Source organism: Hippocampus comes, unplaced genomic scaffold, assembly GCF_001891065.2.
Source record: "Hippocampus comes isolate QL1 unplaced genomic scaffold, H_comes_QL1_v1.1 scaffold620, whole genome shotgun sequence".
In the NCBI taxonomy this organism is placed as follows: domain Eukaryota; kingdom Metazoa; phylum Chordata; class Actinopteri; order Syngnathiformes; family Syngnathidae; genus Hippocampus; species Hippocampus comes.
In genome coordinates this window covers 60,063-83,547 of record NW_017804841.1, presented here as the reverse complement: position 1 = coordinate 83,547, position 23,485 = coordinate 60,063, and the positions used below count along the sequence as shown (strand labels likewise).

The following is a 23,485-nucleotide window of genomic DNA, read 5'->3' as shown; positions in this document are numbered from 1 at the left end:
GTGCGCGCACTCCCCACACACACACACACACACACACACACACACACACACACACACACACACACACACACACACACACACACTCGACACAAACCTCACTTGTGTGTTTACACGACCGTGAATGGTAGTAGCGATCCACATCTGGGCCTCGGTGGGAGTTGTGGCGGTAAAACACACACACACGCACACACGCTGAGGCTGAAAAGAGCCTTTCAGGAGACAACAGTGGACGTGTTATTCGAAATGCCACAGTGGCCATTCATTCACGCTTGTGTTTACTAAACACCGTTTGATGAAACACTCAATTCCTTATGGGAGATTATTGCATGTGGGGTGGAGGAGGGCCTCTAAATATAGCTTGTCCGTGATCATATTTGTGAGAGAGCCGGAGTGCAATAACTTAAGATGGGTTTAGGCTTTTGACTGTGCCATCTGCTCGCAGCACACCACCCAACATTATATAACGCTGCTTTGAGCGTCTCATTCAAAGAGAGATGAAGAGGGGGAGAAAAGGTTTTTGGTGAATTCTCAACCGGCGGGAGGATTTAAACGGCCATATAATCTGGGCGAAAAAAAAAAAAAAAAAAAAAAAACGCTACTGCTAATTTTAGCCCGAGTCTAGACATAAACGGCAGTTAAGACCGCAAGTTTCACTTCAAAATTCTCTGCTTGTGAGCTCAGCATTCCGGTGACGCGATTTAAAAAAAATGTTTTTTTAAACGGAGGAGCACGCCTTTTTCGCTTGGCAGAGTCTCCCCTTTCATTTTTAATTACTCTGACAGGAAGACACATCCATGTCAATTGCAATCGGGCAGAGTGTGGAAGGTTGCTAAACGCTGCAGCAGGGTGCCGTCAGCTGCAGGGTGCCGTCAGCTGCAGGCAAGCGAGGTTGCTGTGCGGCGCATCGACACGAAATGAGTGCCGGATGATGGAGTTGGCTGTCAAGTAAGGAGTTGTTTGACAAATGGGCAGAAATCATATAAGAAATTTGAAAATATATATATAACTGAACGTTGTAAATACTGCAGTTTTGTCTTGTTGTTATGTGCTGACATTATTTTTTTATTTTTTTTTAATGGGCAGACATATTCAGCAATAAATTGAGTCTAAGTGGCAACGACTATGAAAAATCTTACCGCTACTGGTCTGGTCCCGAGGAAGTTAAGGTCTGTGTTTTCTCCAAACAGGTAACCTTCCGGGTGGGTTGAATCAAACTTCTCTCCGCCCATGATGAAGTGGCTGGCGAAGTAACTTCCTGCGGACCCGGAGGATAGATTGCAAAATTAATTGAAGTGACATGACAGCGCAGATTTCTAAATTTGATTTGCAAAATGTCAAAAAATAATTATAATTAATCTGTGTCTACGTGTACTTCTTGAGGGAGTTTTGAAAGCTTGGAACGTCCCTTTATTTTTTTCAGCAGTCTCAGGTAATAAATAACAAGAAAGCCCCTGGTTTCATCGTCTATATTTCACTAAGAATGATGTTGCAACTCATTCGTGTGACATCAGACTGCAATCGCATTCCCAAATTCAGTTTGAGGTGTCTTTTATGGTGAGATGACAGAAATGATTCTTTCAACATCTATCTCTGATCTTTCAAATGAGATTGCAGCTCAACTCCCCTGCGAGTCACGCTGCAGTCAAATAGGAGACATACAAACAAACACACACACACACACACACACACACACACACACACACGTATCAGTCTGAGGTCCAGAAAGCAGGAATTTGGATTTATACCATGTTGCTTAGGTTTAATTAAGGGTGGGGGGGAAAAAACTCACCACAATCATCCTGTCCTACACGCCAACTTCAGCTGGCTGAGTTCTGCAGCACGTCTATAAATCCAGACTGATAGCAAACTCTTATTAAATTAAAGTTTGCTTTGGGTAAAGGTGCAGGCAATCAGTCTGAGTGCCACAAAACAGCTAAAATGCGCTTGCATCAATCAATACTCGATGTAAGGTTTCAATTAAATATGAGTTTATGAAGGTGGTGAGTTTCATTTTGGTTACCTTTACAGATGAATCAGAGGTTCAAAATATTAGGACCAGGTACACGACACAGTGCATGAAGCAATCTTCAGTCGTGCGTTGTTAAATACATCAAAACTGACTTGTAAAAGCAGATTTTTGTTGTTGTTATTATTAGATGCTTGAACTAATGCAATTTTACAGAACAGAAATATGACAAGCTATGTACCGTTGTCCTGGAGGCCTTACTGCAGCAATTTTCCAGTTTGTCGGCAGCCCCTGTGCTTAGGTACGTGCTACTTTTTCATCATTTTAGCCCAAAGCACAATCACCTGCAACACGCTCTGCAGCGTTAAACCGTGACAAACACACACTCAAATACACGTACACACACATTGGTCAGACCTGTTGTTGGCGACTTACCAGATTTCGGTGGGTAACGGTATACCGAACTGGACGAAATATCGACTTCTTCCACGCCTATGTTTTGTCTACTCGCGAAAGCCCCCATCTCCACTCAAGTGACGATAATAAAGACCCAATGGACATTCAGCTTCGCTTTGTCGAACCCCCTCGATGATGATTACTTCGACTCATTTAATCCCCTCGATCCTTGTCTCTGTTTATTTGTCGTAAAAGGACATCGAGTTCGCCCTTCGACGGCGTGGATGTGACCGTCCCGGGGATTAGTAGCTGGTCTGCTGCTTGTTTGTCCTCGCCGGTCAGCGGTGGAGCTCGGTTGGTAGGTTGAAGGAGGCAGGGGTGGTGGGGCGGGGGGCGATAGTGGGATTCCCTTTAAAAAAAAAAACAATCTTAATTTAGATTTAAAGCAACAAAAAGCAGCATACACGAACAACCAGGTGGTCTTGGAAGTCAACCTCGGTCCTGTCAAAGAGGTCTCTGGATCCCTGTGACGTCACAAATCCGGACCTTGGTTTTGGCGCAGTCCTCTCTCTCTCTCTCTCTCTCTCTCTCTCTCTCTCTCTATCGCTCTCTCAAGTTAGCAGCTAACATAGCCGCACAATATGGAGCCTTCACCCCCTGGCGAAGACTGCAATGCAGGGAGAGTAACTCGCTCCCAGTAATACACGATAGAGGAAAAGCTAACGGGGGAGGGGGGGTTAATTTAATGAGCTAGCTATGCGAAACATGACATTTTACACGATACCTCGGGGGTAGTAACGTAGCTACCACAACAGCATTGTAGCTCAATCAGAGATCCTCCGATTTAATGGTGAAGTGAAACATTTTGAGGTGTACTGAACAGAACAAAGGAGGAGTGATAGCCCAGGGTTGCTAACTCGTTATTTTCAGGGGATGCTGCTCCAGGCTGGCCAATTTGTTGCTAAATGACGTTCACATTGCGTGATGATGTCATTGCGTAATGACGTTATTCTACACTCCCAGTGCATCTACCACATTTTTGTGATCTAAAAATGTGAATTATTTCAAAACCATTCACCATTAGTATGACCGACTCAATGGAAAAAAATGAAACTTATACAGAGGGGAAGTAAAATAAAAAAAAAAAACCTAAAAGTCTGCACAAGCGTGCACATTCTCTTTTAAATGGGAATGTGTTCATGAATGAAACAATCACTTTCAAATTTGCGTAAATAGTCCACAACTTAACCATTTCCACTGTCTTTGACGGTTAAAAGAGGGGTACACATTTGTGCAACCACAATATCTCAATTGATTCGATGGGTAGAAAAGCGCTTTCGAGACACTTTCCAAATTGTGAAAAGGTTTTCTCCAAGCAGGAACGGAAGTTTCCTTGATTATAGCCATGTAACCTCCCCGTCACCAGGGTGTAGTGAAGGGCATCGGGCGCGGTGGAGGCGGATAAAGCGCGCGAGGCCATCAGCCAATCAGAGAAGGCCACCACGGGCGGAGAGAAAGGGAGTGAGAAGCTTTGTTGCCGCCATTTCGTGTATTGGTAAGACACGGCTCAAGTGGTCCACACGCTCGAGTATTTCTAAACTCGGCTTTGAATCGTGCCAAGATTTCAAAACCAGCGGCGTCTTGTTATTTTACAGCAAGGAAGTCCCAAGAATATTTTTGTTCGTGGCCCCAAGGTTGGTTACGCCGAGAAAATGAACTACGGAAGGCCGCCGCCAGACGTGGAGGGGATGACCTCCCTTAAAGTGGACAACCTGACTTACCGGACCTCGCCGGAGACGCTGCGCCGCGTATTTGAGAAGTACGGTCGCGTGGGGGACGTGTACATCCCGCGGGACCGGTACACCAAGGAGAGCCGCGGCTTCGCCTTCGTGCGCTTCTTGGACAAGCGCGACGCCGAGGACGCCATGGATGCTATGGACGGAGCGCTGCTCGACGGACGGGAGCTGCGCGTGCAGATGGCCCGCTACGGTCGGCCGCCTGACTCCATGTACAGCCGGAGAGGACCTCAACAGCGACGGTACAAAGAATACGTCTGTTCAGGACGGTGAAAAAATGGCCAAAGTTGTTAAATTGCGAATCAAAATTATCACGCGCTCAAACGGTAGTCTACTAGATTTCGTTTCCGGTTCCGCTTTTTTTTTAACGTTTTCACTTCGCGAGATGCCGCCATTTTGTTTTCACAACCCACGTGCATTGCCAGTAGACTATCTGACGGCAACATTGTTTTTGTTTCAAACGATGTTAATTTTGCTTTTATGATGTTGGAGTCCTAATCGAGTTCTGTAAACGAGTCGTACTGTGCATTTCCCCCCATTTAAAACAGTTCGTGATTGTTCATGTACCTGTAAAGTGTAAATATGTACAAATTACAAGGACACATAATCAGTTCCTATTGGAATGCCTACCTAAATAAATGCAATGGAACAGCTTTGCAATGTCGACAAAAGAGGCACCTTTTAGTTTGAGTAGATTTGTCCCTTTTTATTACACTGGCAGTTTGCCTTTTGGACTCTGCTCCCTAAGATGTAATTTCCTTGAAATGGCAATGTTTCTCTTTGCAGACGTTCAGCGAGCCCCCGTCGTCGCAGACGCAGCCGTTCCAGGAGCAGGAGCCGCTCCCGATCCAGGAGTCGCCGTCGCTACTCCCGATCCAGGTCCCGCTCCTACTCCCGATCCAGGTCCCGCTCAAAGTCCAAATCCAAGTCCCGAACCCCACGGCGGAGCAAGTCCAAGTCCCCCTCTCGGTCCCGGTCCAGATCAAGGAGCCGGAGCCCTGCCTCTAATCACGGGTCCAGATCCAGGTCCAAGTCCAAGAGCCGGCCCAAGTCTCCAGAGGACAACGGAACAGAGCCATAGCTCAAAGTTGGACGCAACATGACGGTATTTAGTGGGATGGGTGGAATATCATGAATACATGTTAAATGTTTAGTATTCTGCTTTCTTGAGGTTGCTCTTTTAAATTTTGCACAAGCAACAAAGTCAGCAGAACCATCTCTATTTTAGTACTGCAATAACCAAGAATAATTTGGCTCTCAAGCATGCGTGTTGTGACGATAAACAATTTCAAACACGCACAATAGAGGGTTTGAATTGGGCTAATGTGAGTATATATGGGTGTGCTTCACTCCATATGTTCACTTAATGTGAAATTCTTTCCTCCAAGCTGCTGAATCCTGTTTGCAAAGAGAGGAGGAGGAGATGGGGGTGTGGCAGTGTGAGAGCAGTTATAGTGTGTGAGCCGCCCAGGTCAGCTGCCCGTTGCTGGGGGGGTGACGGCGGTTGCTCGGGAGCAGGTCACCCAGGCAACGCTTGGTTGCTCAGGAGCAGGTCGTCATGGCGGTGGTGCTGGGCTGTCAGTTGGTGTTTGAGGCGGTGTGGTGAGGTACGTTCACGGGGATTGCGGGCGGACCCCCACCCGCCGCCTGCGCTTTGCCCTCCCGCCTCTCAACCCAAAGGTTTGTTTGAAAAAGACCCCCCAGTGCCAGAGTCCTGTGTAGAGCTAGTCTTTGGGCATGTGGTACCACGGAAGGTGCGTAAACATACATGAGGCGTACTCGCATTATGTAAACACTCAGGTCAGGAGTTAAGCGGGTGCCTTTTTAGATATGCTCTTGCTAACTGTATGCTGTGTTTTGTTGCAGATCTCTCGGGCGATTGCTTCTTTTTGCCGAGGACATCAGGACGAGTCTCACCATGTTCAAGAGACTCCACTATTGCCACTGAAAGCAGACTGAAAGGTTATTTGGAACTTGGTCTAAACATTTTCTAAATAGCTAGTTTTGCTTGTGCTACCGAAATAAACGTCATGTTGGTCGTTCACAAAGTTGGGCATCTTCAAGTAAATATGTGATTTTGTTTGTTTTTTGTTTCGTTTGATTCCCCTTTTAAGTGACTTTATTTTTGAATTTGTACTCTTAAATAAAACTATTGATTTATTTTGATTCATGGAAGACCTTGTTATACTCTTTGTCTTGGCAGGAGGTTGTCAATTACAAATATCGGTTTGTTACCCCACTCAATTGGACAAACATGCTGTATGTTAATCAGCCTGGGTTCATTCGTCTTTGACGTTTTTTTTCTGTCAGCTCTTTCTGTCTGGTTAAATTGCTTCCTATGACTCTAACCCTCTTTCTTGTGTATCTTTTGTGCACTAGGCGCAGTTGTGTAGCAGTTGAGTAATGCTGGTTAGCTGTTAAGATGCGGTGCAGTGCAGTGGTGACATGGTGTGGCGTGTTGCGGTGCTGAGTGCCCGGTCACTGTTCCGGGGCGCTCGACCCTCCGCTGCTGTTTGCCGGTTTGTAAGCTCACAGGTGTTGCAGATCATCCACCCCCCTCTTGTCCCTATGCCCTCTTTGATGTCCCTTCTGTGTGCTCTAAAGCTCTTTGTCCATCCTTTCTTTCCTCCTCCTATGTCTGGTTCATCACTTGCTTTTTTTTTTTTTGTGGGGGAAGTGGGTCCAGTGTGGCTCACATTGCAGGGTTGATGATGAAAAACCAGGGGGCCGCAGCTCTGGCTGCCTCGTTTATTTGTGCCAGCATTCCCCGTTGACCTCTCTGTTCTCTTACATTTTCTTCAGGTGAATAAATGTATTTGTTGAAAGTGGGTTGCTTTTGTCCTTAATTTGTTGACTAAGGTCCACACTCATACAACACAATTCAAGGGCAGTGCATTTTCAAGTGGAATGATTCAGTGGGATAGGTATGGTACTCCTCTTGTTTCAGTGATGTAAATGGCATTTACTTTAATAAAGAAAATAGCTTATGCCACACACCTACAATAAAAAGAGAAGCTATCAAGTTTTATCTACTGAATGAGTTGACACTTGTTAATATTGAGCCTCACATATACATTAATTCGTTTGTTAGTGGTAGCACATTTGCTTGAGGGCATCTTAACGCGTTAGAGTGCACTTTTTAATTTTAGGCTCCGACACATTAGATGTAACACTTCGCCCATTTGCATTGAACACGAATGCCAACAGAGATATGTTACGTTATGACTGCTGCTTCACAGAGAGACTTGAACTTTAGATATCACTGTTATTGCAAGTCACTTGATGTACATTTATGTCCGCGTAAAGACAATGCTACTCGAAACTTTGGACAAGTCCGGCCAAGCTGTTCTGTCGTCATGGAAACGAATGTAATCACACACCCGGAAGTATCCTCGGCTCAGGCGAGCGTTTTCCGCTGACCTGTGCTTGACTTGTTTTTTTTTTTTTTTTTGTAAGTCACCCTGCGCCTACACGGGTACTGTCACGAGCTATCCATCCACGGTACATCTGGACACTGGTCCGCTGATGCGATTATCACCGAGATGACGAGCCGAGCACGTTGAACGTCGGCGCGCCTGATCGCCAATGGAAAGGGAGGGGGCGGTGCCAGGTGACGTGACGTCGGACACTGACAGCGCCTCTTGCTTGATCCAGTCAACGCCGCTCGTTTAGGCAGCTTGTCTGGGGGCGATTATATCCTCAAAGCGTCGCCATGGCTGCTGGTCGAACCACGCAAGACTATTAAAAAAAATAAAAATATATCAGCCATGGATTGGACTTTCATTTTATTCGCCGTCATCTTCACACTGCTCGCCCTGGTGGTCGCGACGTCGCTTTTAAACGGTTCCTCCCGGTCGTCTTCAGCCAGGAGTTACCCAAATGGACCCATCGCGGACGCCGTCAGAGGGGGCGAGACTGAGGCAAAGCAGAACGGCCATTTATCGGATAATTCTAACAAGGGGACGGCGGAGGAGGTGGCTGTGGGGGACGACTGGTGCGAGATGAGCGGCAGCTCCCACGACCACTGGGACGTGGTCAAATCTGTCCTATCAGTGAGTGTCCTCCAGCTACATTTGTTTGTTGTGTTAAACTGTAATAGATTACGTCACTCTCTTAAGCAGTTTACCTTCCCCTGCCACTCCGTCCTGGCCAAGGATCAAAGAAAGTTCGTTCTGCGTCAACTTGTAAATGATCCACCTGGCTTACTGCACATGATAAACAACTTTCTTACTGCACGTCAATTTCTCGTATCCTGAAATCCACTATGAAACAAAGGCTCAATGCACATTAGACATCATTTTTGACTGTGAGTCCATTGATTGTATATAACACGAAACAGAACATATATTTATATATGACTGAAATGCATCGACGCATTTAACATATCGACGTAATTGTTTATGTATTCGTAGGTGAAGTAATCTCAAATTATATTACAACGGGTGCGCCTCCTCTGCGATCGGTTGCCATGTTTTGCCGCCATCTTTCGGCTACGGATATTCGTAGGAATCAAACTTAGTGAATGAAGGTCCTCGACGTTAAAACATTGTAATAACTTGAGGGAATACTAGAAGTCGGTTGGAATAACATTTATATAGCTTTGCTGAAGAAATTTGGAATAGTTTTTAGATGGCACTGAATTCTACACACTGTACTTTTAAACATACATAACATATGAGGTTGGAATAGACACAATACTTCATTTCACATTAGAAAAATCAAAGGTTATTTTCAAGTCAACTGTCCATCATCTCAGCAGGGATGCTGAGCGGCACCATCAGCATCATTCCAAGGTGATGCCGCTCTCGGTCTCATTGTTCCATACAGGAGGAGGCTGAAACCCGTCCCGCCAGCGAGGAGCCGGAGGCCGCGGCGGTCGCGGTGACGGCCCCAGCCGAGCTCTCCTCCTCCTCGTCGGCAGCGTCCAGCCTGTCCGTGCCGCGGCCGGACTCCAGGCATGCCAGTTTTGACTCGTCATCCGAGGCATCGTCGGGGCGTGGCCGGCGCTCCTTCATCGGGCTCTCTGATCAGGAGCTCCTAAAGTGTGCTTTCTCTTCCCCCCAGACTGATGGAGACGCAGAGAGCCCGGACGTCAACGGTGAGCACCAAATATGTATAAAATTACTTATTTATGCATTTTAGAATAAATTCATTAACCAAATGTCTATGTCTGCAGATAAATCGGAGTTCCACACCAACAATTCCTTGAAGTACGTCCCCGGAAAGTCACGCTCCCATCACCTGGAGATGATGATGTCCAAAGACGAACTAGAAGAGGAGCAGAGGTCAGTTCAAAACGTGCTTCTGCTTGTGTGGTGGCTGCATTTCACTCGCAGCTTTGCGCTCTTAAGCCGCTGTGCGATGGGGGCTAGACTGATTTAAGGCCAGATTGAGTCCCTGCCAACATGCAAGACGTTTGACCTGAGGACATGACGCAGAGACACGGCAGAAGAAAAGACGCCTGGCGTTGACACAGGGAGTTGCCCTGCGAATTTTGCTTCAAAACGTATCGCCTCTCCCTGCACTGTTTGTTCATCAAAACGTGCTACTCGCGGGTGTCACGGGTCGGGATCCAAGTGTTGATTGGCTCTCTTGGCACAGCAGTCACTTGCAGCCTTGTTCATTAGTCCTTCAGATAAGCATAATGAGCTCAATCAGAATCTGTATGAAAAATGCTGCCTTTAAAAAGACGAATTAAAATAAATAACCAAAATGGTAGAAACTACTATCATAACCAAAACACACATTTTAAAATAAATACTTTCCTGACAGTGTTAACCAAAATTGAGCCGATCTTAATTTTACCAGAGTATCATAATTGAATTATAAAATCAAAGGCAGCTTTTGCTGCCCCATGAAGGCCACTAGAGGGTGCTATAAATCAATTTGGGGAAAAAAAACTACTTTGGCCTATTCACAGCATTTTTTATTGAGAACGCTCTGATTTGCCAAAAACGTAATTATTATTGAAAAGTTAAATTTATAAAAAAAAAAAATGTAGTGCATCTGTAACACAAACTGGATGTAATTACTTAAATGGTGTCCATGTCAAGAGTGGACCAAAACTACAGTAGAGTATACACTTTTTAAAGTAATATAATGAAGGAAGGCAAGAAAGCAAGGGAGGAAGGTGAAAAGATGGAAGGATGGCTTGGTAGAAAACGAAAGTAAGGAAGGATTTAAGGGCAGAGAAAGGAACAAGGGATGGATTAAGGGGGAAGGAAGAAAACAAAGATGGTATCTAAGGAACCTTGTGGATGTGGATGGAAGTAGGCATGATGCATGCAAACAAGGATGTGTGAAAGGAAGCCAGGAGGGATAAAATGATGGCAGCAAAGGGATGTAAGAGGGATAAAAGGGCGTATGAAAGGAAGGATAGCTGGGAGGAAGCAAGGATTGTTTCAAAGTGAGAAAGACTCGATGGAGGAGGCAAGGAAGGAAGGGGCTGTAAAACCCTCACCCTTCCTTGGAAACTTAATTTGAAACCTGTGCGATCAAATTGTTTGATCATTTTCATTGCAATAAATACATGTCACTTAAAACTATTTTTCAGTGTATAACAAGTGATGGCCCAAACTGAAGATCACCGCCTACGTTGTTCTTTTTTTTTCCCCCACCAGGGTGCAGCGGGAGCAGCTGGCTGCCATCTTCCAACTGCTCAAGGACAACACGGAGACGTTCGGCGAAGTCTCCGAGGGCGACATGGAGGAGCAGCTGCGTCTCTACTCCATCTGAGGAGGGAGACAGACAATGACGACGTCACATGCGCTGCCTTAACCTGCCGACCAAACTCACCAGCACACTTGTGACAGTATTCCAGCAGCCGCTATTTTGTTGTGACCCCCCAAAAAAACCGAGTGGTCCGTCCGTCTTGCTTTTTCGGTTATTCCCAGGCTGGACTTAACGCAGCACAAAGACACCAAGTGAGCAACTTCCAATATAAACGCGACACCCCCGTGTAACATTCCGCTGTTGTGTAATAAATAAAAAATTGAACACGCAGGTGGAGTTTGTGTGTCTGTGACCGTGCGGTGCTCTAGCCGGGCAGGTGCAAGGTGACATGATGGTCCTCCACACCGCCAGGATTTTTGCTTGGCTACTCGTCGGCTCCCTCGGTATTGTGTTTTTATTTCAGGGAAATTTGTCAGTAAACGTCAGGTAAGTAACTTTTTTTTGTGCTCAAGCCTCGGATAACTATTAATAGAACAGGAAATACTTGTGTAGTGTACCAAGTGTAGAAGTCACTCTTCTATTGACAAACTGACGCTCCTTTCCCGCTAGACGTTCATTCAAATCAAATCCGTCGCATTGTCTTGGCCAAGCCCAATTACTGTTGACAAGAACATCAGTCAACGTTGCACAAAGCAATGCGTTCTTTCCCATTAAATAAAAATGCATTGCGTTACGTGTTAGCCCAGAAAAAAATAGACAACTATGTTGGATTTCTTGATTGCCTTGTCTGGTGAATAAAAGTGCAAGTCAGAAGTAGCGATGGGTGCATGTGTCATTCATCAATTTCTTGTGTATATGTAGTATGAGCCAATCGTACATTCATTGGGGGTTCCGAGTCATAATGAGCCCTCCGATGGAAGGCATAACTCCAATGTGCCCTGCGGCAAAAAATCAGATGGACAGCTCTGCTGTAGCGGAATAAATATCATGCTGCGGATTCAGAAAATACCCGTGATCTTTGTTTACTTGTTGTGCAATGACAAGGCAGCATGTGTGGATGTTGTGGTTGTGCGGATGGGGAAAGTGCCGAACAGAAGCCCTTCCCATTTTGTGAGTGCGGCATGGCACAATTTGCATGCACCAACAAACAGAGCCAGAGCAGCAATCTTTCCAGCCGCGCATTCACCGGTAACAGTATGACCTTCCACACATCCAAGATTTGTGCTTGGCTGTTTGTCATTGGCGTCGGAATTGTCTTTTTTGTGGTTTTTCAAGAAAATTTGACAGTGAACAAGTAAGTTTTTCTTCTTTGAAAACCTTTTTTTTTTTTTTGGTCAGGCTCCTTGTATGTTGCCGAACCCCAGAAGTTTGCGTGGATTCTGCGGTGTGCCAAAAATCGGAGGGGGAAAATTCACCAATTTACCACGCTGTGTGTCACTTGCTTTCAATTAACCTCCAAATTCTAAAAGCACGACGGTGGTGGTTGCACTTGAAATTGTATATGAAAATAAAACGATTCGTTGATTAGCATAACTTGGGGAAAAAAATGCACATCGACAACACAAATACATCCATTGTTTAATATTTAATTGAAATGTCTCATTTGTGCAGAAAAGTGAAACACAAAGGCCGTGGTAGAAATTAAAATGTTATGTATTAGGTGTCATATTTTTACGTTGTATTTTGGTATTTTTTTTTTTCCCACTGTCCAAACTCTTATGCAAACTCTTATGCCTGCGAAGGCATTTACGAAATTAAAATGTTATGTATTAGGTGTCATATTTTTTTGCGTTGTATTTTGGTAGGTTTTTTTTTTCCCACAGTCCAAACTCTTATGCAAAATCTTATGCCTGCGAAGATCGCAGGCACCTTATTTGGCCGATGATTAAACCAAGGCATGAGACTTCCTGATGAGCTGTCTGACTGCACTTCCATTTGAGTTATTAACTACTCAACACTTTCAGCTCTTTTAAGGGTTGACGGTGGCAACTTGACGGAATTCTACCACGCGTAAAGTAAATCACACTTTCATCAACGTAAATCAGACCACACCAAACCCAAACAAATCTGTGGCTTCATCACTTCAACTTTTCATGTTCTTTCCACATTCCAAAAACATGCACGGCCGGTTAATGGAAAGCGCTAAAATTGTCTCGAAGTGTGATCGTGAGTGCGGATGGTTGGTTGTTTATGTACCTTGCGATCGGCTGGCAACCAATTAAAGGTGTGCCGCGCCTACTGTTGCGACAGACTGCAGCACGCCTGCGACCCATGTGAGGATAAGCAGATCAGAAAATGAATGGATGGATGAAACAATTTAAGTGTCATTAATTGTTCTGCCCAACCCTCATCACAAAGGGGGAAAAAAATATGTCCAAAGAGTAAATTCGCAGAGGGGCGCAAGTGGTAAAAAGCATCTGAACACTTTTTGGAGTATTCAGCTCCTTAATTGCTATCGTTTCTTTTCCAATTCAGATGGATCACCTTCTCCGGGAACTTTGATACTGTCATCTCAAAACAGGATTATGAGGAGGAGAACGCCACCGGACGCGCCATCTTAAAGGCCACTGGTTTTACCAAATCATTAGACTCATTGCCCGTCATACAGTTTGAACGCCAGACAGAAATCACGTTCACGCCTGCCGTCGTCCCCGAGACCCCCATTCCCATCCTCTTTGTCGCCAACTTCTCCAGACTTCCCGTGTGGGATTTCGAGGACGTTTATAACCAGGATGCTCCACCTGGAAACAGAGTAAGTGCTCGTCATGGCAGGAAAGGAAAGGAAAGCTTGAATTTAGGTTCGTTTTTTTTCTCCCCCCCCTTAGAGGTGCCCAGAATCTCTGAGGAATTCCAAGGACGAAAACTTCAAGAAGGCTTTCCTTCCCAACATACGCTTGTTCATGCACAACAGCATCAATATGAGCGAATGGAACAGACTCTCCCATTTCAACAACCCTTTTGGCTTCATGGAATACTCTTATGATGGTACGTCCAGGCATTTCCACTTATCCTTCCGAGACCTAGAAACTAACAATCATTTGACCATATTTTTTTTCCCAGACATAATGTCCTCAGTCAAGTTGATCCCAAAGCCAAGGGAGCCCCTCCTCTCTCCAAAGGTTGGCGGCGACGGTTGCATTCGTTGCGCTGTGGTGGGAAGTGGCGGCATCCTGAACGGCTCCAATATGGGGAAAGAAATCGACGCACACGATTACGTGTTTCGGTAAAATGGAATACACTACCTGGTGTTAAAGTAACGCTGACACAAGTGTTGAACGTTCAACACCTAACAGTGTGTTACGGCAAAACAAAATGTCATGTTGGCAGCGCATTGTCAATGACACTATTCAGTGTTTGGTAGACGGAACCGTGACTCATGTCCCGCTACCTAAAATAAAACACACCACAAAATTTGCATTCCAAACAATTTACTCTAATTAAATCCGTTTCAGACAGCTCATACAAAAACAGCAATAGGACGCCGTGTACTGTGGTTCTTTTGTCATTTTCATTTATTAAAAAGTTGACTGACTCACACCAATTTAAAATGTGTCAAGAGTCAACGCCGCCATCACCAAAGGTTACGAGGATGACGTGGGGGAAAAAACCTCCGTTTACGTCCACACGGCTCATTCCCTCTATCAGTCTACGAGTCATTTTGTGAAAACCGGACAGATATATGCCCCCCACGACCAGGTAAGCCCGCCTTCAACCTCATTTATCGATCGTATCGTACATATATCGGTCACTCATGCAGCACACTTTTCGTGCAGGGCATCAAATATGTGATGATTCCAGAGGGCATGAGGGACTTCCAGTGGTTACAAGGACTCATCAGTGGAGAGAAAGTGGAGTTCGGCCCGTTCAAAAACAAACGGTGATGAATATCCTGGCCTGAATGTGTTGGGAATTGTTCACGGGCGGTTGACGTGACGAATTTCCGAACCGATACGATACCTCGCAAAAAATGTATCACTTACCTCCAATTTTAAGATTGTCCTCATTATTATCACTCGTAATTATCATTCAAATACTTATTTTCACAATATTCTAAAGACGGTATGTATGGAGTGTCATATGTGGAGCCCAACACGTATGTACTTGTCATGCCCCTCGCCCCCCAAAAAAATAGCCAGTCGTGTGTCATTTTTATTGACCTTATTATGAGGCTTTGTAAGTTAGTAAAACCAAGTACAATCGTAATTTCATGAGATCTTGCTAAAAAGAATCATAATAAGAATAAAACCATTGATACAGGCTGATTTCAGGCAAGATTTTTTGACATTTCTGTAAATATTACGTTGGAAAAATATACCAGTAGTCATTTTTTCCCCTATTCAATAAAAGTTGAATTTCCAAGTACAGCCTTTTGTTATACAGGCGCTCCCCGCTTTACGAACTTTCGGATTGGGAACAACGGTACATACGAACATTTTTGCGGGTACAGGTATGTCGAAAAATGTTCTCGGACAGAGATGCTGTCAGTTCGATTTTGTATTGCGCGCCTTTTTCCGAGTACTGTAGTACTCCTTTCCGCCGCTAATACCGACGTGAGGCGCTGTGAGAGGAGGAGGAGGAGGAGGAGGAAACGCCTGTCCCCATGAAGAAGTTCGAGACGGAACTCTCTCCCCCTCCATCATCTCCTTAAGCCTTCGAGTACATCTTCCAAAAGTAAGTTAAACTTCATTTTATTGTACTTACATAAACCTTAAACATACTTATATAAGCCTTAAACATACATTCCATACAAAATATAGCACTGAAGCAACTTACGTACGAATTCAGTCAACGAACGATCCTTCGGAACGTAACTCGTTCGTTATCTGGGGAGCGTCTGTAATTGCAATAAAGATCTAAGTTATGGTGGCCTGAAATAACAAAAGTTGTAAAATCAAAGATACATTTTTATTTTTGATGGATACTTTGTTGCATGATTGTATTTTTTTTTCTCAGGCCTCAACAGTACTACGCAGGGCAGTACAACAAGAAACGTTTTTACGTCCTGCATCAGGACTTTCTGCGATATGTGCGCAACAGGTCGAACTTCACTCATAAACTATTGTTCATCATGAAACTGTTTTGACTGCAAGCTTATTTTTGTCCCTTTTCAGGTTCCTGAACTCTCCGAGCCTGAATAAAACTTACTGGGCAATAGTCCGACCAACCAACGGTGCTTTTGCAGTCTTCTTGGCTCTTCACACATGCGATATAGTCAGTTTGTCTTGTTTTTGACCCAAAAACTAAATAACTCCAAAATATTTTCCACATCCAAATCTTTCTGTTCTACCCAGGTTGACGTGTACGGCTTCATGACGACAGACTACGCAAAGTACCCCTTCTACTATTTCCAGAAGCATGTCAAGGGCCGCGTGATTTTGTACATCAATCACGACTTCAAGCTGGAAACGAAAACCTGGGAGAACTTGCACAACAGCAAAATCATCCGTCTTTATCAAGGAAAAGAAAAGGAACCCCCTCCAAAAGGGTAACTGGTAAAGAATAGCCAAATGGTGTCACTTTTTCTTGGTTGTAGCCGTATGCTACATCGTACAGCTAGCATAATTTCAAGACTTTTGAGGGGTTCTTTTGAACACTATTTACGTACAATATTCTCATTCCCTCCCAGCATTCTCATCTCAAAAATCTTCACTTGTAAACAGACCGTGATAGTGTGTGAGCGTCAAAAAGATTTTTCAGCGTTTGAAAATCCACTGCAGCCTTTCTTATCACCAGCAGAGGTCACTGATACACGTCAAAAAGGAACTTTAAAAAAAAAACATTTCGTCCAAGCTGTTCAGAGAAGCTCGTGCTCAGTATTTCAAGACATTTTAAAAATCATCCTTATTGTGAGGATCCATTGTTGTTATATTCCCTTCTGGGAATTACGCACATGTATTCGAGTAGGTGTAGTGAATCTACTTTTCCAACAGTTAAAATACACAACACGGTACACAATAACCACACGATTGTTGTTAGATTTATATTCTTAAAGCGTTGTGAACCTTTTTACAACGGTGCTAAAAATCCCACCTGACATCTGTAATACAAAGTTGTTAAATGTGTCACTCAATTACAAAATATTTGCATGAAAGTCACTTTATTGCGTGATACAAGTCAGAATACAAGTCATAGATAAAAGTGAGAATCTTGCCAACCTTGTTTTTTTTTTTTTTTGGTTTTTTTTTTTCATTGGCCCTAATCCTCTTCGGTAAATTGTCTCCTTTATGGGGGGAGAAATTGCTCCGTTTGGTGAACCCAGCGTGTGTTCAACAGCTGACTACTGAAGAATGGGAAAAGGTATCTCAGGGATGACTACAGGATGATATGAAACTGAAATAAAGTGTTTTTTTCAGTCTATTCAACAGTTTTTGAGGATGCCGCTTAATAATGTAAGCTTGCATCTGGTGCTAATGGCAGATTCTTGCAGCATTAAAACCTCTGTTGTGGATTCAGTGAGTCCAGGAAACACACAGGTAGTGTTTTTTTGTGCTTTGTGTACGGGTGCACTCTGTGTCTAAGGAATGCGTGTGCATGTGTATGTGTGCCGGGGTGCGAGTGTGGAGCAGAAGCCCTGCCCAGCGTGTGTTTGCCACAATGTGCCACTTCCCCTTCACCCCCAACCTGCAGCAGAGCAGCGATCCTTCCAGCAGGACAGATCTAAGGTGACGGCATGGCCTTGAACATATCCAGGATTTTTACTTGGCTGGTTGTCATCTCACTCGGAATTGTCATTTTTGTTCTTTTTCAAGATAATTTCACAATGAACAAGTAAGTCTTTTTTTTTTGTTTGTTTGTTTTTTGCAAAACTTTTTGCAGGAAGAATTGTCTAATTTTATGATTTAATCAGGATTCTAGTTTTGTAAAAAGGTCCTGTGACTTTAGGTGAGTGGGGTGGGGGCGGGGGGGCTGATTAATTATAGTGACACATTGTGATACAACAAAGCTGGGCGGATAAATAGCGTCAGTGTCACAGTACTCCAATTCTTTAAGCAACAAATATTTGTCCACAAACTGTGCAGCAACACGGTTGGACAGACAATTTAACAATACAGGCATACATTCTGTATCCAGCAAAAAAGAGTAATATTACTGCAGCTTATTAAATTACTTGTGAAACTCTTCTTTATGTGTCTCTCTGTGGCTGTATTATATTGCCCAAGGTGGACAAGGGTCACACCAGCTGGAGCAGTCCAATGTCCATTGGACTGAAGCTAAAAATCAAAAAAAGTTGATTTTTATTTATTTTATTTTTTTATGACAAAACAGTCAACATACACTCAATCCTCGAGAGAGAGAGGGAGTTTTTGGTTTTGTTTTAGCAATTGAGAGTTGCTTTCTTTTTATCGTAAAGGTGTCAAAACAGAAAATCCAAGTGTTAAAAAGCGTCTGAGCACTTTTTGAGCATTCAGCTCCTTGCTATGTGATCGCCTTCTCCTCCAATTCAGCGGGACCACTTTCTCTGGGAACCTTGAGATCATCGCCTCAAAACAAGATTATGATGAAAACCCTGCCAGACACACCACTTTAAATATCGCACATCTTACCAAATCAGTCACCCCAGCGCCTGCCACGGAGTTTGAAAGCACGACAGAAATCACATCCACACCCGCTGTCGTCCCAGAGACTCCGATGCCCATCCTCTTTGTAGCCAACTTCTCCAGACTTCCCGTGTGGGATTTCGAGGACGTTTATAACCAGGATGCTGCACCCGGAAACAGAGTAAGTGCTCGTCATGGCAGGAAAAAAAAAGTAAAGCCTGAATTTAGTTTAAATTCCTCCCCCGCAGAAGTGCCAACAGTCTTTGAGGAACTCCAAGGACGAGAGCTTCAAGAAGGCTTTCCTTCCCAACGTACGCTTGTTCGTGCACAAGGACAGCATCAACATGAGCGAGTGGAACAGACTCTCCCATTTCAACAACCCTTTTGGCTTCATGGGATACGCTTATGATGGTTAGTCAAGCGATTTTCCGATGATCCTTCTAAAACGAAAGAGATTTTGTCCGATGGCTACCAAAAGTCTTACAAAGTCAGACATTTTGCTTTGAAGTGGTAGTACGAGGGGTTATTCTGGCCATTTTTAGGGCTACAGATTTTCGGATATTATTAGAAAAAAGTCTCAAGAACCAATTGCCTGAAAAGATACAGAAAGTCTTACGTTTTGAATCAAAGGAGCCATTTTAGGGTCATTTTTGTTTTTCAGGCCCCCTTTGAATTTTTCTAAAATTCTGCCGTGAGGCAATTTTCACATCGCGACAAGACATTTAAATCCCCACTCTCATGAGTAGACCAACAAAAAGTCTCAAGTAGTTACACTTGTAAAGACATCCTGGTACGAAGTGTGTGATTTTGCCAAGACCGTTTTCACATTTGTGACATGCCATTTGGGAGGCATATCTATGATGAGTAGACCTACAAAAAAAAGCTCCATTTGACTTTGGAGTAGCCATTTTAAAGGGGTCCAGGACGAGTGGTCCTTGAAAGATGAACTTTTACACTTCCAGAGATTTTTCTCCATTTGCTGACTGATTTGAACAAAATTTACCACACTGATGGGCGAGATTAAATTATGCGGAAATTGAATTTTTGTCATTGAATGTCAGTGTAGCGTGGCCGCACAGTTGAATGTTTTGCCATAAAACAGGAAAACACATCATAATTTGTCATTTTTTTTTCAGACGTCATGTCCTCAGTCAAGTTGATCCCAAAGCCAAAGGAGCCCCTCCTCTCTCCAAAGGTTGGCGGCGACGGTTGCATTCGTTGCGCTGTGGTGGGAAGTGGCGGCATCCTGAACGGCTCCAATATGGGGAAAGAAATCGACGCGCACGATCACGTGTTTCGGTAATATTTTCGATTTGGAGTCATTTGGTAGAGTTGCCTATAGCTTTTCTGCATGCGGCTTCAAAACATCCCTGCTCTAACACAATATTTTCCATTTGTGGACTGGACAAGCCACTTTAACCTTTTCAGGAACAGCAGTGACTACAGTGGACAGCTTACCATGTTATCAGGTTACAGGATGGACGAAAGGGTTAAAGTCAAGTGCGTTTGCACTAAGCACCAATATCAGGCGATAGAATGATGAGCTGTCATGCAATATTATTTCAGTCCATTCTTATTCTCGTCAAAACATCAGTAGCGTTCTTTGCACTTGGCATTCGGTAAGCTTCAGGATGTCTTGAATAAATATTGAGCGAGGCATGAGCACCAAACGAATGCAAGATAGAGCCAATGTCAAATTCTATTCGCAAAACCAGTTCGCCCGCATGCGTCGTCCAATACAAAGGGCTTTCATGCGGTATCATCCCTGCGGCACGCGATTGTGTTGCGGTCTATTTTGATTCAAAAACTGTTGGCTAATAAATGTGCGACGTCAACCTTGAAGGCTCTAGTGATTGACACATAACTCCACGGGGAATCGTATCGCTTGATCGCTGAAGATGATCTCATTTAACACACCACCCGCGAGACCCCTCAGGTGTCCCAATACTTTAGTCCAGGTCGTGTAAGTGGATGGAGCTGTCCTCCAAGGTGTGACAGTACATTCATGCTGGTATGCGTCTCACCTCGTCGGAGACAAAAACAAAAAAAACAACAAAAAAAAACACATACGGCATTGGCTAATATCTTGTATCAGCGAGGATTTTTGTTTGTTTTCAAAGGGCAAGTTCACAGATGAAGCAGACAAAAGTGTTCTGCCCACCAGACAGGAGAAGTGACATTCTCTTCCAGCCAGGCGTGTTACAAGGACAACAAAAAAAAAAAAAAGGTCTTGAGCAGCTTTCCGGAAAGGTCCGAAAGTCTGCCATTTTGTTTTGTAGTGGTCATTTTAGGGTTCGTTTTGAATTTTTTTTTTTAAGCACCCAGAAATTTGGGAAAACCCAACCCCTGAATGCAGCTTCACTTCATGACATGAAATTTGGTTCGCATGTCTATCACGTGTAGTCTTAAAAAAAAAGAAGAAAAAAAAGGCCCTGTGTGAAAAGATCACAGTGGCCATTTTGGGTCATTTATTCAGGAGCCGGGAATTAAAAAAAAAAAAGCATCCCCTGGAGCCAGTATCACTTCGTGACATGAAATTTGTTCTGCATATCTGTCAAGACTCAGAAAAGACCCACCAAAACAAAAAATCTCCAAAAGAATTACTGTCTGAAAAGATCAAATAAGTCTGACATTTGAAGTAGTACTTTTCAAGGATCCTCGTCCTAAATATTTGTTCTTATTCCTCCCAAATTTGAACCTTTTATATTAGACTGAAGGGTCATGTTAAATTCTCCAGTTCCAACCATCCACTTTTCATCAGCGTGTTGATGGCGTATGCTGGAAAAAGTCGACAAAAAAAAAATAACAACACTAATAACTCTAATGATGCGTGTCAGGATGAATGGCGCGGTCGTCCAGGGTTATGAGGAGGACGTGGGGAACAAAACAACAGTTTACGTCCACACGGCTCACTCCATCACCATGTCTTTGTATCTGTTCAAGAAATATGGCTACAAATCGGCCCCCCACGACGAGGTAAGCTGACCTTTAACTCCTTTTATTGATTATATCGGAGTCGGTCACTCATGCAGCACATTTTTCGTGCAGGGCATCAAATATGTGATGATTCCAGAGGGCATGAGGGACTTCCAGTGGCTCCAAGGACTCCTCAGAGGACAGAGAGTGGAGTTTGGCCCGTACAAAAGTAAACGGTGATGAATATCCTGGCCTGAATGTGTTGTGTTTATTGGAGCCTAAAGATTTATTATTATTGTAATTATTGAGTCAGAAAAGTGTAGTCTGCGTTATGTACTCCAGTTGGATTAAAAAATGAATTTCCAAGTCCTGGTTTTCAATGAGTGTGCTATAAAGTGTTAAGTTATGGGCGAATTTTTAAGAGCAATATGAAAGTTACATTTTATTTTAGATTGTCACTTTACAATTGTATGATTTTTTTAATCTTTCACATTCAGGCCTCGGACGTATTACAAGGGGAAGTACAGCGAGAGTCGTTTTTACGTCCTGCACCAGGACTTTCTGCGATATGTGCGCAACAGGTCGACCTTCACTGATTAATTATGTTTCATTAACATACTGTTCCTACTGCAAGCATATATTTGTCACTTTGCAGGTTCCTGAGATCTCCTAACCTGAATAAAACTTACTGGGCAATAGTCCGACCAACCAACGGTGCTTTTACGGTCTTCTTGGCTCTTCACACATGTGATATAGTCAGTTGCTCTTGTTTTCGTTTTTGACCCAACAATTAAATGTCTCAATCATATTTTCCTCATCCAATTCTTTTTTTTTCTACCCAGGTGGACGCGTACGGCTTCATGACGAGAGACTACGCTAAGTACTCCAACTACTATTACGAGAAGCATGACAAGAACCGGGTGATTTTCTACGCAAATCACGACTACATTCTGGAAATGAAAACCTGGGAGAAGCTGCACAACAGCAAAATCATGCGTCTGTATCAAAGGAGTGAAAAGGAACCCCCTCAAAAGGAACCCCGTCAAAAAACATAACTTGGAAGAATGTCCGAATGGGTAAACGTATTCTTAGTTGTATCAATAGGCTATAGCGTACAGCTATCGCATTACTTTGAAAGACATTTGAAGGGCTCTGAAAAGCTTGTAGGTCCAAACAGGGTTTATTCTATAACAACAATAATAACAACAACATAATAAGTGGGAATATTTAGGACAGATTCATTTGCGTATGACTCATTTGTCATGGGGGTCTTCTAACATTCACAATAGATATTAATCACACACAAGTCTCACCTAACATTTGGTGTTTTTAAAGGATTGAATGGAGCGTGAGGGTATTGCGGGGAGGAGCTAACAGCTATGATGACGCCACCAACCCGAAAATCCTTTGACATCCCAGCATGCTTTGCGACACAAGAACTGTTTTTAAAAGGATTTATACTCGTTTATTAATACTTTTTTTCCACATATTTGACATATTTTTCTTATTCAAAAGTTATTATCTTTGTTTCGATGTTTTGCGTGAGTTTAGAATTTTTTTGTTGTTGTTACACCGCTAGTTTAAGTCGTACCGCTTACGATGACTTCCCTGTTGCTTCAGATGAATAGGCAGTACACTCTTGTTTCTCTTCAGATCGCATAAATCTTTCGCCTTTTACTAAAGATTTCCGTGGGGAGGAACATCAAGAGTTTTATCCAATTTTTTGATGCCCTGCTTACGTGGGGCTTTCTATATTGGTGAAATTAAATCAAAAGCCTTACCCGTTAAACCGCGATGAGGTCGGTGATCCCACGTATCGTCCGTTAAGTTATTCGTCACATTGAGCTATAGGGTAGAACATTTAGTGCAACTATTGTAAGTGGTCACTCTATTATAAATATCATCCACGAGGCATTTCTTGCATGGATTGAATAATATTTACACAAAGTGTAAGAAAGTTTCAAAACGGCACGAATTATTTCTAAGAATTCACTATTGTTCACATACTTCGTTTGGCCACACGTTTATAAATATTTTTAATGACCTAATTCATTAAGCCATTATAATTACAGTAATTATAGATTGGATTAACTAGACGAACTCGACCAAAACAAAGATGCTCACCTTACACAGAAAAAGACTTTCGTCGCCTCCTGCAGGCTGTATTTAGTACGACTCACGAAACGTCAAAGCTTGATTCG

At 43.5% G+C, this 23,485-nt stretch overlaps 5 protein-coding genes across 20 annotated transcripts in view; 4 read left to right on the top strand and 1 right to left on the bottom strand.

Moving 5' to 3' along the window:
* The window catches only part of rnf157 (ring finger protein 157), an 11,972-nt gene extending 8,272 nt beyond the window's left edge, over positions 1 to 3,700 (bottom strand). For 5 of the 7 annotated variants that reach the window (XR_002168294.1, XM_019870311.1, XM_019870304.1 and 2 more), the window contains exons 1-2: positions 2,402 to 3,700; positions 1,137 to 1,255 (exon numbers count right to left, since the gene is read on the bottom strand). Coding sequence is in view for 6 of the 7 variants with exons in the window: in XM_019870311.1 (XP_019725870.1) it covers positions 1,137 to 1,255; positions 2,402 to 2,489 (207 nt within the window). In the remaining variant the exon portion in view is untranslated. The remainder of the gene's footprint in view (positions 1 to 1,136; positions 1,256 to 2,401) is intronic. The other 2 variants (XM_019870281.1, XM_019870288.1) reach the window with 2 other exon arrangements.
* Positions 3,701 to 3,902: 202 nt separating this feature from the next.
* On the top strand, positions 3,903 to 6,987 carry srsf2a (serine and arginine rich splicing factor 2a). 5 transcript variants are annotated; one of them, XR_002168356.1, is made up of 4 exons: positions 3,903 to 4,400; positions 4,945 to 5,838; positions 6,025 to 6,120; positions 6,538 to 6,987. XR_002168356.1 is itself a non-coding variant. In XM_019871120.1 (3 exons), the coding sequence occupies exons 1-2, from the start codon at positions 4,075 to 4,077 to the stop codon at positions 5,237 to 5,239; spliced, it is 621 nt and encodes a 206-aa protein (XP_019726679.1). In that variant the 5' UTR covers positions 3,903 to 4,074; the 3' UTR covers positions 5,240 to 5,263; positions 5,547 to 6,987. The 5 variants fall into 5 exon arrangements, 2 of the variants coding, with proteins under 2 accessions (XP_019726679.1, XP_019726689.1); XR_002168355.1 differs by having other exon boundaries at positions 3,904 to 4,400; positions 4,945 to 5,263; XR_002168354.1 differs by having other exon boundaries at positions 6,025 to 6,987.
* A 353-nt stretch (positions 6,988 to 7,340) lies between these two features.
* Positions 7,341 to 11,160, top strand: mxra7 (matrix-remodelling associated 7). Of its 3 annotated transcripts, XM_019871058.1 has the most exons (5): positions 7,341 to 8,210; positions 8,986 to 9,141; positions 9,223 to 9,256; positions 9,335 to 9,443; positions 10,779 to 11,160. In XM_019871058.1, the coding sequence occupies exons 1-5, from the start codon at positions 7,926 to 7,928 to the stop codon at positions 10,891 to 10,893; spliced, it is 699 nt and encodes a 232-aa protein (XP_019726617.1). In that variant the 5' UTR covers positions 7,341 to 7,925; the 3' UTR covers positions 10,894 to 11,160. The 3 variants fall into 3 exon arrangements, with proteins under 3 accessions (XP_019726617.1, XP_019726627.1, XP_019726610.1); XM_019871068.1 differs by lacking the exon at positions 8,986 to 9,141; XM_019871051.1 differs by having other exon boundaries at positions 7,620 to 8,210; positions 8,986 to 9,256.
* A 396-nt stretch (positions 11,161 to 11,556) lies between these two features.
* LOC109516217 (alpha-N-acetylgalactosaminide alpha-2,6-sialyltransferase 1-like) lies at positions 11,557 to 23,032 on the top strand. Of its 3 annotated transcripts, none has more exons than XM_019870585.1 (9): positions 11,557 to 12,124; positions 13,306 to 13,582; positions 13,656 to 13,815; positions 13,891 to 14,053; positions 14,388 to 14,526; positions 14,604 to 14,707; positions 15,784 to 15,867; positions 15,942 to 16,041; positions 16,122 to 16,766. In XM_019870585.1, the coding sequence occupies exons 1-9, from the start codon at positions 11,880 to 11,882 to the stop codon at positions 16,317 to 16,319; spliced, it is 1,470 nt and encodes a 489-aa protein (XP_019726144.1). In that variant the 5' UTR covers positions 11,557 to 11,879; the 3' UTR covers positions 16,320 to 16,766. The 3 variants fall into 3 exon arrangements, with proteins under 3 accessions (XP_019726144.1, XP_019726135.1, XP_019726126.1); XM_019870576.1 differs by lacking the exons at positions 15,784 to 15,867; positions 15,942 to 16,041; positions 16,122 to 16,766 and adding exons at positions 21,782 to 21,865; positions 21,940 to 22,039; positions 22,127 to 23,032 and having other exon boundaries at positions 11,590 to 12,124; XM_019870567.1 differs by lacking the exons at positions 14,388 to 14,526; positions 14,604 to 14,707; positions 15,784 to 15,867; positions 15,942 to 16,041; positions 16,122 to 16,766 and adding exons at positions 21,206 to 21,344; positions 21,417 to 21,520; positions 21,782 to 21,865; positions 21,940 to 22,039; positions 22,127 to 23,032 and having other exon boundaries at positions 11,924 to 12,124.
* Positions 17,420 to 23,485, top strand: part of LOC109516279 (alpha-N-acetylgalactosaminide alpha-2,6-sialyltransferase 1-like) — a 22,860-nt gene continuing 16,794 nt past the window's right edge. The window contains exons 1-5 of one of the 2 annotated variants that reach the window (XM_019870716.1): positions 17,420 to 17,492; positions 17,580 to 17,598; positions 18,276 to 18,549; positions 18,617 to 18,779; positions 19,505 to 19,667. In XM_019870716.1, coding sequence (XP_019726275.1) covers positions 17,591 to 17,598; positions 18,276 to 18,549; positions 18,617 to 18,779; positions 19,505 to 19,667 — 608 coding nt within the window. In that variant the 5' untranslated portion in view covers positions 17,420 to 17,492; positions 17,580 to 17,590. Of the gene's footprint in view, positions 17,599 to 18,275; positions 18,550 to 18,616; positions 18,780 to 19,504; positions 19,668 to 23,485 lie in introns of both variants that reach the window. The other variant, XM_019870707.1, reaches the window with a different exon arrangement.